Source organism: Falco cherrug, chromosome 1 (genome assembly GCF_023634085.1).
Source record: "Falco cherrug isolate bFalChe1 chromosome 1, bFalChe1.pri, whole genome shotgun sequence".
In the NCBI taxonomy this organism is placed as follows: domain Eukaryota; kingdom Metazoa; phylum Chordata; class Aves; order Falconiformes; family Falconidae; genus Falco; species Falco cherrug.
In genome coordinates this window covers 109,921,555-109,935,197 of record NC_073697.1, presented here as the reverse complement: position 1 = coordinate 109,935,197, position 13,643 = coordinate 109,921,555, and the positions used below count along the sequence as shown (strand labels likewise).

At 41.5% G+C, this 13,643-nt stretch overlaps 1 protein-coding gene across 1 annotated transcript in view; it reads left to right on the top strand.

Moving 5' to 3' along the window:
* TEX14 (testis expressed 14, intercellular bridge forming factor) overlaps positions 1–10,428 on the top strand; it is a 32,341-nt gene extending 21,913 nt beyond the window's left edge. The window contains exons 23-31 of the mRNA XM_055700692.1: positions 693–880; positions 2,482–2,533; positions 3,036–3,107; positions 4,878–4,955; positions 6,358–6,475; positions 6,672–6,767; positions 7,762–7,853; positions 9,149–9,212; positions 9,394–10,428. Of these exons, the coding sequence (XP_055556667.1) occupies positions 693–880; positions 2,482–2,533; positions 3,036–3,107; positions 4,878–4,955; positions 6,358–6,475; positions 6,672–6,767; positions 7,762–7,853; positions 9,149–9,212; positions 9,394–9,427 (794 nt within the window). The 3' untranslated portion in view covers positions 9,428–10,428. The remainder of the gene's footprint in view (positions 1–692; positions 881–2,481; positions 2,534–3,035; positions 3,108–4,877; positions 4,956–6,357; positions 6,476–6,671; positions 6,768–7,761; positions 7,854–9,148; positions 9,213–9,393) is intronic.
* Positions 10,429–13,643: the final 3,215 nt, after the last annotated feature.

Below are 13,643 nucleotides of genomic sequence, written 5' to 3'. Positions count from 1 at the left end.
GAATCATGGAAACTCCATTCACATCATACCGATGCAGAAATGTCAGGCTTGGAATATGTAACCACAAGAAATGCTGTACCTGTTGTTTGAAATCTCATTGTTTTGGTCTGGATAGTTGCAACTTTGCAGTTAGAGCCTGTTTGGTCAAAATAAATCTCTAACATAGGGCTAAAGGAGAATTTATGGGGACACAGCTGAACACACTACTATCTGAAAGGTCTCCAAAGGATGATTACTTGGTAGTTAATTGTAGCCTTCATAAATCAGAAATTGTTTTATTAGACATTTAGGATTTATTTGGAGTGTTACATGCAGATTTTATCATTTTGAAGACAGACAATGTAATAAGTACTTAGTTTGTTCTGAGTGTTAATTAAGTGATCTCGACATTTGTTGAACTCAAGTGTTATTTATGAGCCATGAATTATCATTTGCTTTGTACTTGCATTAATTTGGTGTAATAGTCAAAATTTCTTAATTGGCAAAGTTTTGCATAAATAATTTCTGAGGTGGAGCTTCTAGGTAATCAGTTTGGACTTCTGTTTAGACATCATTTATGGACAATAATTTCTTAAGTTTCCTATGCAAGTACAAGAAATCTTTTTCTGCTTCAGTTGAGATGTGATCAAGACAAGAAAAATTCAAAAATAATTTTCCAGCTTTGCTATAATCTTTTCCTTTTTTAATTCTAGAAGAAAAAATTCCAATAGCCTTCGACAAACACAAACACTGCTATGAAGTAGCTTCAGATTCTTCCTTTTGTGGTTCTGAAGAGATCTCTGCAGTGTCCAGGACATTCACTACAGCTTACGAAGAGGGAAGGAGCACTGGAATTCCCTCAGTTGCTTCAGGAGTTTGCTCATCCAAGTTGAACGAGCCTGTAAGTCTAGAAAATACACCTTATGTCAGCCATTCTCTAAAATATTTTTTACAGTTCTTCTCCTTAAAATAAATGCAAGATGAGAATAGAAATACTTCTAGGTCTTTGTGTTTTGGGAGCCTGGATCTGTTGACATAACAGTTCTGATTGATTTCAAAGCAGTGTGTGCCACTGGTTATGCAGAGTTGACTTACCCTTGCACCTAATCCTATGTAAATGTTGACCACCATCAAAGTGGCCTTGTCTTATCTGCCCTCCATTCCTTCCTGGCTGTAAAGAATTGCCATTTCCCAGCATTGAATCTGGTAATCCTGGAACACCAAAGTGACAAGTATCTGCAAAATGGTAGGGTAGAAAAGATATGTTGGTGTTGGGAGAGGAGATGGTGATCAGTGGGTCCTCCAGGGAGGCAACAGCAGGCTGGTTATCTGAGCCACTCGGAATTCACAAGTGATTGTGAACTATGGGCTTTTGACTATGTGGAAGTAGGGAATAAACTTGAATGAAAATTAATACATGTGCATGTGTGTTCAAGTGTGTAAGTTTTCAGGTGAAACTGAAAAGTTCTCAAAACTTAGTGGGGGAAGGTAAGTCAGCACATGAGTGATTCCTTAAGAAAACTAAGGTGGAAGCCTCTACATAGTAGTTTGGAAGCAAGTAAATGTTCAGAAAGCCCTTGTATGAGGGGATTAAGTTTATTCTTTTAATGCACAGACGTGGCATAATGTTATCAACTTTGTTATATCAAAAAAATCCTCTCTTTGGAGTTGACAGTTTCCAAGGTCACTGTAGTGATTTCCAGTAATCTCTTTGGAACTGAAGGTGTTTTGCGGCCACAGCTTTATCTTAACTACCTTTTCAGTTACATATAAAATAGTTGCCTTTATGCCTTTCTTATTCATTGATGGAGTTGTCATTTAAAGATTAAATTAGAGTTTCTTCAACCAGAACAGTAGCGACTGCATTTGTTGTCATCAGGTTAGGTCTGTGTCTTTCTTCTTGTGTAGCAGACAGTTGGGATTCCTTAAGCCCATTAACAGTGCAGTGCTGCCTTGACTGCTCTGCAGAGATACTTGGTTGCGTCTAAAATCTTCTCGTCTAAAATCTTATTCTACGATTTAAGTGCATGAAGCACCTGTTTTCATTTTGAGTACAGTGAGAACTTGTCTGTGATTACAAATTGTTGGGTTTGGGGGGGTTCTTTGCTGAATAGGTGTGCCTGGGTTTAATAATTAAGGATTCAAAGCAGGGAATGGGAACTTAAGAGGTATTGGAACGGTCTCTTCAGAAAATTCCCATCCAATTGTCCATACGTAGTCTTGAAATGGATAAGATTATGTAGCTGACAGTATCTTATGGCCAGCTAAAAGATGAGTGCACAGCAGCCTAAGCAGAATCACACATCTGGCTTGCCTGGATGCTGCTACCTCTGTTTTCATATTCTGAACTGATTGAAGAGCAGATTTTAAATTTTAATTGTCAGCTATGGCTTTAATTAAGGCCTTACCTCATTTTGGATTTAGTACGTTGAAAGGGAGGGTTGAAGGCAAGCAGTTCATCAATGTACCTTCTTGTGTTTCATTCTGTATGATCTTACACAGGATGGGTTGCCAGTAGTTGCTTCATCCTTGAGAAACACCAGGAAGGCATCTGGTAAGTCTCTTGACCTAGCTCAAACAGAATAATCAATCAATGGAGAAACTGATTTGAAAAGAAATTTTGCAGTTTTACTACTTTTCCCCTTTTCTCTTTTCCCTTTTCCTCCTAGGCATCTCTATTTTTAGGGATAAATAGCTTTGTACACAACTGTGTATTGCTAGTGATAATTGGGTTATGGATTTTGTGTTTGCACCTGTGGACTAAGAACTCTGACCTCTAATCAACCTGTGTTTGAAGTGTAAATATTACTGGCCTAAAATTTGCAATACTGGATTGAGAGCTGAACTGAATGTGCAAATCTAGCTCTCAATGATTTTTCCATCATGAAACTATTTAAGGTTATTTGATAAAATGTGAATGAGCTGGGCTTGTGCAGGTTGATAAATGAAATACGTCAGCAAGATGCTGTCATGATGTAAGCCTATATCACAGTTATTAAGGATTAATCACTGCTAATTAAGTCGTCTTTTTTTTTTTTTTTTTCTCCCTACCTCAGCAGTCTCAGAGGCACCTAACCAGCTCATTGATGACCTGCCTCCACCAGTCCAAGAGCTGCTGGATGAAATTGGTAAGAGGCACTTCACCCCAAATGGTATGAGAGTTGCCAGCTGTGTTCAATCAGGATTTCTCCCAAATCATTCACTACTAAAATACACAAGAGCTTCCATATCAGTTGCAGTCAGGTCAATGATTAGGAAGTTAGGCATCAACAGCTTAAATAATGGGCAGTTATCGAGTTTAGTCCTTAGAGTTTCTGCATTTCAGGTAATGGTTAGTTGCCACTGATGAAAGCAGCTAGCCTGTTGAGTGCGGATGTAATTTAACACCAAGATGAATTTTGTGTAGGCTGAATTTTTCAAAGGTGTCCCAGAGCAATGCATTTTCTCCATTAAAATGAATGCAAGCCACGCAGCTGCATCCCTCAGGTACTTTTGCAGAGCTTAGTCTCAGTAACTTATGTTTCTTTTTGTAATCACGTACATCTTCAGACAGAACACAGTGTAAAAACTATTGGTTTTACTGGTTGTAGTGGGTTGACCCTAAGGCTTGTGTGTTGAGATAAGGACAGGGAGGTCACTCAGCAATTACCATCACAGGCAAAATAGACTCGACTTGGGGAAAATTATTTTAAATTATTATCATTCAAATCAGAAAAAAAACACCTTCCTCCCACCCCTCCCTTCATCCTGGGATTGACTTAATTCCTGATTTCTCTGTGTCCTCCCCTCAAGCAGTGCAGGGGAATAGGGAATGGGGGTTATGGTCAGTTTACCTCACATTGTTTCTTCCGCTCTTTCCATCTCACACTCTTCCCCTGCTCCAGTGTGGGGTCCCTCCCATGGGAGACACTTCTCCATCAACTTCTCCATCATGAGTCCTTCCCATGGGCTGAAGTTCTTCGCACACTGCTCCAGTGTGGAGTCCCTCCCACAGGGTGCAGTCCTTCAGGAATGGACTGCTCCAGCGTGAGTCCCCCCATGGGGTCACAAGTCCTGCCAGCAAAGGTGCTTCAGTGCAGGCTTCCCATGGGGCCACAGCCTCCTTGGGGCATCCCCCTGCTCCGGCGTGGGGTCCTCCGTGGGCTGCAGGTGGATATCTGCTCCACTGTAGACCTGCACGGGCTGAGGGGACAGCCTGCCCCACCATGGGCTTCACCACAGGCTGCAGGGGAATCTGCTCAAGCACCTCCTGCCCTCCTTCGCTGACCTTGATGTCTACAGAATTGTTGCTTTCGTGTAGTCTTACTTCGCTTTCCTGCTGGTGCAGATTTTTAAATTTTTTTTTTTTCATTTTTCCTTCTTAATATGCTATCACAGAGGCACTACCCCCATCACTGATCAATATAATCATCTCTGCCTTGGCCAGCATTGGGTCTTGGAGCTGGCTGTTATTAGCTCTATTGGACATGGGGGAAGCTTCTGGCACCTTCTTACAGAAGCCACCCCTATAGCTCCCCTGCTACCAAAACCTTGCCATGCAAACCCACTACACTGGTGTGTGTTACAGAAGAATTTGCTTTGGCTATTTGGCTATAAAGTTCTTAAACTAACACTGGAGATTGGGGTAATTAAATGTGTATAGGTCCTATGCCCTTTTAGAAATGAGGCAGTCAGACACATTCTAATCTTCTTATTTTCTCATTTACTAAGACAAAGATGTGGAGACTGGCATCAAGTGAATAAGTGATGATCAGAGACAATTTCTAGGATCAATATATGAACTAATTATTTTAAAGTTTTCATCTAGGTTTGGATGGATAAAGTAATATGGTACTTTAGATTGTAGAGCGTCAACTTAGGAGGAGTAGATCAGTAAGGAAATATGTTGGTTTTAACAGAATATTTAAAGCAGCAAGATTCCATCGCTCAAGACTTTGAAGAGAAGGGATTGTATGACTGCGGAGTGCAAACAAATGGTTAGTTGATAGTAGTCCTAACATAAATATTATAGATAAAAAAACTAACGTTGAATTGCTGCACAGTTACTCTGAATGCTTGTCACTGTACGTTCAGCTGTATCAATTTTTTTCTTTTTTTGGTTATATGCAGTGTTTTTGCTTCCACCAGTGTTTGCTGTCTTTCTCTGTGTATTCACTCTCTGAAGTCTATGGGGATCTGGTGTGGAAGGCTCGCAGGTCTGACTATCAGAGTTAGTCTTCTACTATTACACCACTGTAATGTATGCTGTGTTAAAACACAAGTGACAAGCCCCACAAAGGTATGAGTGGTTGGCAGCTCGGTTAAAAGAGAGCTGAAGTTCCCATTCTGGGAGGGTGGTTCAGTTGAGAAAGTGGCCAGTGCACACTGACTGCTTATCTCATTATGGTGAATAAGAAACATAATGCCTCTGATCTCACAGTGTAAGGAAATAGCATCCACTGGGGTAATCAATATTATATTTCCTGTTCTGTTACAAAGATACCAAAGATAGCAGTACTGAATCTTTGTGCTTCTGAAACTGCAAATAGTAATAAGTGGGAATAATTTTTAGATGTACAGCAAGTAATGTCAGAGGAGCAGAAAACCTAAATCTCTATAGGCTCTACATTTTTTTCCAGTGAGTCAGAAAAAAAAAAGGCGGAACATGAGTTAGTCTGGTAAAAAGCTAAATACCATAGTCACTTGAGAATGATACTGGCACTTGTTTGTGTTATCCTACAGCTTTGTTAGATCTTTTCCCAAAGGATAGAAGCTACTGGGACTTGTATTCATAGGAGTATCTTGTTTTTAGGTGGTAAGGAATGCAGCAGCGTGTATTGCTTGCTGTTCAGTCGCTGTGGTTTTGTTGTATTTGCATAAAGTACAGCTATTTCAGACTCCATTTTTGTGACAGCCTACTGCTTCCTGCTTATCATAGCTTAGCAGAAGGTGGCTGAATATATTCACATGCTGTAGGGAACAGAACTTCGTGAGATAAGTCTTGCGGGGGGGATATCATTGGATTTTGCTAAGTAGGGTAACAAAGCTAACGTCCACAGGCTTTCTTTTGATTTTTGTCCCGTATCTAGGATTGTAAGGGGAAAGATTAAAGATTAACTTCCACACGCATTTTTCATTTTAGTATGAAGCAAAATGTTCAGTCCTTTGAATCTAAAAATGTGTTACAGTAAAATATTTATCTAGGTCTTGCCTCTGGCCACCTTTGACTGTCGATAATGTGAGTTTGCTTAACTGGTGGAAAATCAGATGGCTAAGGAAAGTAATTGAAAAGTGGACAACTGGAAGTTTCCCAAGTGCAGTAAATAATAATACATTTTAATTTCTTTATTATCTTCCTTCATACCTTTGATATTAAAATCTTTCTGTTTATGTGAATAGTTCCCGAGCGAATTAAAAGAGAAGACAAGGAGTCAAAAACAGAATCTGAGAGAAGTGCGAAGAGAAATCATAGTTTATGGACTAAGGAGTCATTTAATCTAGCAGAGGAAACAGAAAGGTATGGAGAAAGGACAATAAGGCATGTTTGGCTTTGGGTTGCAAAGATTTAGACTAAGGTTCCAGTATATTTTAATAAGATTCAGTGCTTGCAGTAAGCCAGCTTTTTTTAAGAACGCAGATAATGATGACTGTTTTTTTTTAAAGTGTGTGGTATTAAACTTGCCAGCATCCATTTTAAATCTTTTATTCAACAGGGTTCACTCTACCCTTGATGATATTTTAGAAAGAATGCTCTGTGCAAGTCCTGGAGATGAGGAGATCCAAGAACCACCTCAGGGACACGCACTTGGGTTAGCTGATATTGATACTTTGTTCATAAGTTTATTTGTTCATGTTCTGTGTACAGATCTGCATAGATCTGTACAGGACTTTTCAGAAAATGGGCTGTCACTCCTCAGAGTAGTGTGTCAGGGAACTTGCCTGGATTCATAAATCTGCACTCTCCATACTAAATTGAAAGGGAAAAGAATGTTTTGTTAATATAATTTCCTGTAGGTGGAAAGCAAATACTTCAGTAGGCTTGGAAGGCAGTGTATAGTCTTTACAAAAATCAGAGATAAATTGACAGAATGGTGGATTTTTTGAGATAGAGAAGAATGTATGTTAAGAGAACAGAATCGTGAAAGCTCTTCAGAAGAGACTTTGAAGTTTGGGAGGAGGGTTATACTGTCATGGCAATGTAAGAGGAAATGAGGACGATGGCAGAAGTCATATATACATCACTTTAAAGAAAAGATTCATAGCCCAAATAACTTTTTTTTACTTTTAGAACTAAAGATCAGAGCCTAGTAACTCTGAACAACTCCACAGTAAATGCCAGAGAGTAGTCATAACTCATTCCTAACATATATCCTACTAAGGAACAGAAGATGCTCTTGTGTTTGGCATAATGATTTTTTTTTTTTTTAATTGAACATCGAAGGCAAATGTCGTGATAACCAGGAGGGTCTTGCCAACTGATTGGGCAGACTGATTCCTGTAGTATATATACTACCATGTTCATAAATGGCTCGATCCAAAGCCCATGTGTTTACTTAATGCTGTTATATAAGGAATTGATGAAGTCTGCATGTGGATGTAAAGCTGAAGCACGTCAATAGTCTTGGAGGGCAAGAGGCAGGGTTTTTTGGGGGGTTGGGGCAGGCGGATGCCCATTATAGGTCAGGGTAAAGACAAAAAGGAATCTAGTTTCTCCACAGGCTTCTGTTTTAGTGCTCTGTGTTCATCTTGTCTAGAAGAAAATACAAAAAATTGGTATGATACACAAAACTCTTATCATTCAAGGGCTGCAAGCCTGCAAGATCCAGAAGATGTTGGAAGGACGAAGGCAGTAGAGGAATGCGGAGCCAGAGGCAGAGCACCAGAAAGCTGTGCAGGTAGTTCAGAAGGTCCTCTTTGTCTGTAACGTACTGGATGTTGTGCTGGGCAGTATTGTATTTATTATATTGTTAGCACTGAATTTGTCAGGCTTGCGCAAGCTAGGTTTTTTGCTTTTCTTCATTTCCCTCATCTGGGTATTGTTTCTATTCTGTGCTTTTAAAGGAGAGGAAGCTGCTCTAGACTTAAGCTCTCCAGAGGCCCTTGAAAATTTTCTAATTTTGCAGGGCAGTTGAGACCAGCAACATTGTGGACCGTTTGCTGGAGTTGTAGAGTGTCTCTTATAATGAGAGTGTGGTTTCCTCTACTGACTCGAAAGCACTGAAAGCCAGCTGGTAATACTGTGTCTGTCCAGTTCCTTGCTCAGCTGCTCTGGCTTAGGCACCTAAATGCTTCATACTGTAAGGACTTCGGTTGCCTTCAGTATGGATTGGTATCTACCTGTGATGTGTATGCTAATGCCATTAAATCCCTTAAACATCTGTTTCCGTCTCATCTCCCCTGGTGTTCTTTTAATAGAAACTATAAGTAAGGAAGAAAACACAAGATAAAAGTGTTTCCTCTGTTCTCTAAGTCCAGATCTCCCTTAGGAACTGTCAAAGCTGACTGCTATTCTACAGCTAAAGTAAAAGGTTTCAATTTCCAACATTTCTCAATTAAAGATGTTTCTTGTTACAGGGAGAGGATTGACATACCTGCATGAAGTGAATGTGCATTTAGTGCTATGTAAAAGAATAGGAGCGAACCAGCGTTTTGTCTGGAAAGAAAAGGGCAGTAGCCTTTCATTTTCAGAGAGAACTTCTGATTTTTCAGTGTGTAGCACAAGATGATGTAAAGGAGGCTGATCTTCAGTGTTGTGGGCATTTAACATTTCTACAGCAGCTCTACAACACAGGTTTTGCTTCCCAGTTAGGCACCTGAAGTTTGAAATGTCCCACATCACTAGTAACTTTTGGAAGCGTTGATGATAGTTTTTAAATGCGGAGATCTGGTGGTAACATCATTTAGCAGATATGACCCTATTTCTGTCAGACTTGTAGAACTGAGCTGGTAGGGATTGGGCTTCAGGTTTTGAAAACAGAGTAACTTCTGATCTGAAAGAGGGTCCTGTGTAACGCACCCAATACAGCAGAGCTGATGCTGGTTTCTGATTACAAGTGCGTATTCACTGGATCTGGCAAAGAGATCTGTCATGCTTGATTCAGCATGCTGCCATGTGCTAACAAAACTAGAGCTTTCTTTTTGAAGTGTTGTGTGGCTTCTTGGTGCTGAGCTGAAATGACATGTTTTTTAGACATGCATCCTGAAGATCAGAAGTTCCACTCACAGGAAGAGCAGTCTTCATCTTTGCCATTCAGGTGAGCCTCTCTGTGAATTAAATTTGGCTTTGGTAGAAATTTGTGTATTCTCTGGCTGTATGAGATACAGTCTTGTTTTCCATGCTGACAAGGCAAAAGGAAATCCCATTCCCTTCAACTTGGAGTTTGATGTAAGAAAACAACTGGGTAACTGGGGTGGTTTTTTTCCCCCTCCCTACAGGATAATTGTTTTGGATCAGAGCTCTCCTACATGATTAAAATGGATAGTAAGTTCTAATATATCACCTGCTTACTGCTGCTTATACAGTATACAGCCTGCGAATTGCAACCCTTTTTGGCCACACACAATTGTAAAGCTCCGACTTCCTGTAACTGCAGCAGCAAGTACAGAAGGAAAACTAATGCTCGACTTTGTAATACAGTTTGTACTAGTTTTACACCATTGTTGCATGTAAAAGCAGTATCAATAATACCACAGAACTCAACTGTTTTGTGAACATAAGATCCTTATGAAGCTGGCTGCTTGGTGGGGTTTTTTTCCGTGCATGCACACTTTCATAAGCAAAAGAATTTCTTGCTCTGTTGCATTATGCAGTTTTTAATGTTACAGACACAATGATGGTAATTCTGTGGAATGCTGTTACTACTCAGGCACTTAAATTTTTCCATGCTGGAGTGTGAAGCACTGTTAAAGCCAATGTAGTGTATGTTTTTCCTTGCTCATTATATTTAACAAGGTAATTTCTTGTTTTCTCTTTTCTTAGCGCTTTTGTGATCTAGCGTTGAACTGATTTGACTGATTAAGGGGATTAATTGCTGTGTAAAAAGCTAATGAGAAAAAGGCAGTGTTCTCCAGAGACTGCAAGTGCAGCAATACGTTCCCTGTCAGCATTAGACAATAATATGAGAAAATCTGGTTAGTATTGCAAAGGTAACTGTTGTTTAATTAAACCATACATTTGGTAGGCCTCATCAAAAAAAAAAAAAGCGCCCCTGGATATAATTGAGCTTTGGATGAGGATTTTGATGGGCACAGCAACTTCATATTTATCTTTTCTTGTGATAAATACTGTTCAGGTGCAGGAGGTGTGAAGACTGTCCTTGTCCCTTTTTAACAGACACTGGGATTTTAGCTGCCTGTGTACACCTGGGTGTGCTGGTTGCTTTTTCGTTCCTGTTCTCATAGGGAAATGGTGCCTATCTGTAACTGTCAGTTAATTTGGTTTAACAATACTAATAAAAGTTTCCAAGGTTATTGTGCTGCCATGTGGTTCTTTTTCTGGTTTTGGATGTTCTTTTTTTGGGTTCTTTTCTGGGTTTTGTTTCTGTTTTGTTTTTTACTTGTTTTACGAACTGTGTTTCCCCTCATCAGACCATATATGCAACTAGATACCTATAGAGCTACTCCAGGGAAGATGCTGCAAACTGGCAGACTCGGGGGAGCTTTCTTCAGAAGAGAGCAAGAAAAAGTATAAGTCTCACCTGTTTAGTCGTGTTGTGGTAGTGATAGAGCTAGAGCAGAAGGGCCAGCAGCAAGGAGGCTGCCATTTGAATTCTGCACCTCAGGCTGACAGCAGTGCCAGCGCAGGGGAAACAGGGCTCACTTTCGAGCATGACATGGTTCTGTCCAGGCAAAAGTTTAATATTTACTAACCCGGGCTCGTATCAACTTGCAGTTGCCCGGTTTTCTCTGTGTTCTGTATCCTGGCTTCAGGCAGAAGAACTTTATATTCTTGTTACAAACTGCTGGAACAAGATCCTACTTCTCATCGGCTGGTAGCTGTGCAAAGCCTTGGGTTCTGCTGCAGCCTGTTGCAAGGCAGAAAGGGTAATGACAAATGCATGCAAAAGTGAAATTGTGAATTATTGTGTGATTCTGTCCTTAGTGGCTTGCAACCCATAACTGACAAATAGCTGAGGGTCATTCCCTCTCACTTTGGGCAATGTTTTCTTAGGTTTCATAGATTTGTTCAATTAAATGAAAAGTAATTATAACTTGCAGGGCTGCAGCAGTGTGGTGGAGTGGAGCAAGCACGCGTGTATTTTTACAAGCACATAATTATGTATCACTTTGGTTTGTAACATGTGAAATCTCCTTAGCTTCTTGGATTTATTTTTCTATTTTATCTGTCAAACCAAATGGTGAGCAGACTGTGAACCATTTCCCTATCTTTTTTTTTTAATCTTAATGTGGAGAATTTTTATTTCTGTTGGTAGAGGGCCTTTCAAGTAGTCCCATAGCCTGTCTGCTTTCCTTATCAAGGCCAGAACGCAGCAGTTGGAGATTTTAGTTTTTCAGCTGCTTGTACTTTTCCAGATTTAAGTTTAGCATGAATGTAAATCATCCTAATAACATAAAGCACGGACACAAAAGCTGTAATTAACAGGAACCATTAAACAAGAACCAGCAAAAGACAGCAGAGATCAGAGAGAGCCCATCTAATGCTGCTTTTCAGCTTCCCAGAGAATGAAAGGCCAATTAATTAAATTAAAGCGGTGATACTGAGCTGTACTAATTCCTCTCTGAGCTGCCAGCATGTAGGAAAGCAAGTGGAGAGAGGGAGGTCGAGACACGGGGACGAGGATGGGCGTCCCGTCCCCCATTCCCCGCAGGACCCTGCGGCAGGTTTGAGTGAAGACAAGCAAAAAGAGCAACCGTTAATTGTCTCAGCAGCCATGTTTCAGCTCCCTTGTATCTGTCATCATACTGGTCTTGGTTTAGGGATTTTTGTTTTCTTCTTGTTTTGGAGCAGAGAATCTCAGAGAGAAAAAAAAAGCCCTCTGTTTCCCAAACCTCATCACAGCCTGTGCTGCTCCGATGGCCGTTCTGACTGTGTGCTACCAGGTGGCGGGCTGCATGCTGGTGAGGCAATTTACTGAGGTGAGGAACAACTTTTAGCGTTGCTTCCCGCTAAGTCCTTCACAGGTTTCCTGCAACAGCACAAACTGTGGAAGATGGTGGGAGGATGAGAGGAGTGAGGCATGTTTGGGGATTGTCCATGTGGATGTTGTGCCTTAGAAACAAAACTGTGGAGGGAAGAGTGAACCTTTAAATCTTGTGACTGTGGATCAAGTCTTGCTTTGAAAGCAATGTAAGTGTTCGGAATCAAAACCTGAAAGACATCTGCGAAGGCAGACAGGCTGCTGGTAGCATTTTAGAGGAATTTGATAAAAAGTCTCAGGGAATTGCTGTCGTAGTGGTGTCTAAACCTTGCACTTAGAAACCTTATCCATAGGCTCCTACATCACATAAGCTGCGTCGCAGCCCAGAAGTGTAATTGCAGCTGGTGTAGACAAACGTTGTGTTTTGAGATTCAATATCTGGTGTGTAGCTGTGGAGTCCCATGGAGGTTTTTTGGTCTTTCCCACCCACTCCACCCCACCCCCAGCCCCCCACAACAGGCTTTGGTGTCTTTTTGCTTTCTGTTAATGTCTTGGCTGTTAGGGCAGCAGTGGTTCTGCTGTGCCTTGTCCTCGGGGCCTGTTACAACCTGTGTTTCACCCTTGCTGGGAAATAATGGATTTAAGACCTTTCCTTATTGCCTGAAATATATATAAAAAAATATAATTTTCTTTCTTTGAACTGCATTTTTCCTTGCTATCTGTTATGATGTCATCTGTGGCACTTGGCCATGAGAGGAATGCCAGCTGTAGTAGCAGGAGGTGAAGTGTTTTCTGTCCAACCCTCTATCAAGCTGGTAAAACAGATGCATGTGAACTTGTCAATGTTTATTTATTAATGCACTTAAACATACCTGCTGGATTTTAACCACTTTAACAGTGTGACCCAAACTTCATGGTGAGGGCAGGCAATGCAAGTAGGGCTTGGTTTACCTGGGGCTGGTGGCCGGGCGTGCGGCTCTGTCCTACAGACCCTTTGGAGGTGGCATCACAGCCGGCCTGTGTTGAGCCCGGGGCTGAACAGCAACTTGGGATGTTTTGCATTGAGAAAAAATGGAGGGAGGGTGTTGGTGTATGTGTGGTGGCGGTGGTCTTTAAAAGACATCTGATTCCCTGAGGTGAGGGGCTGGAAGGAGGGGTGTTTCCTTAGGAGAGCAAAATAAAAGGTTTGTAGTTCATCCCATGACAGGGCTGGCTCCTCTTGCACAAGGAGATAACGCTGTGTCTTTCTGGGGACTGTGTGAGGGCTGTTGGGGACCCCTCTAAGTACCACCCATCTCCTGGGTGTGGGGAGCAGCTACAGCACCGCCCTTCCCTGTGCCCATGCTGAGCGAGGCTGGGCGTGACGGGCAGAGCCTGAAGCTGCAGTTAGGGTGAGATGGTGTCACCTAATTCTACAGCCCATCTGCAGCAATGCGGAGGTGGGGGCTGGGGGCAGCTGGGGTGGTTTTTCCCGGCCCCCAGGGCTGGTAACCGCAGCCCACCATTTTCAGCAGGCAGCTCTGAAACCGGCAGGGAAGGGGCAGGTTACGCGTTGTGGCAGAAAGCTGGTGTCCACCTTGAGACCTG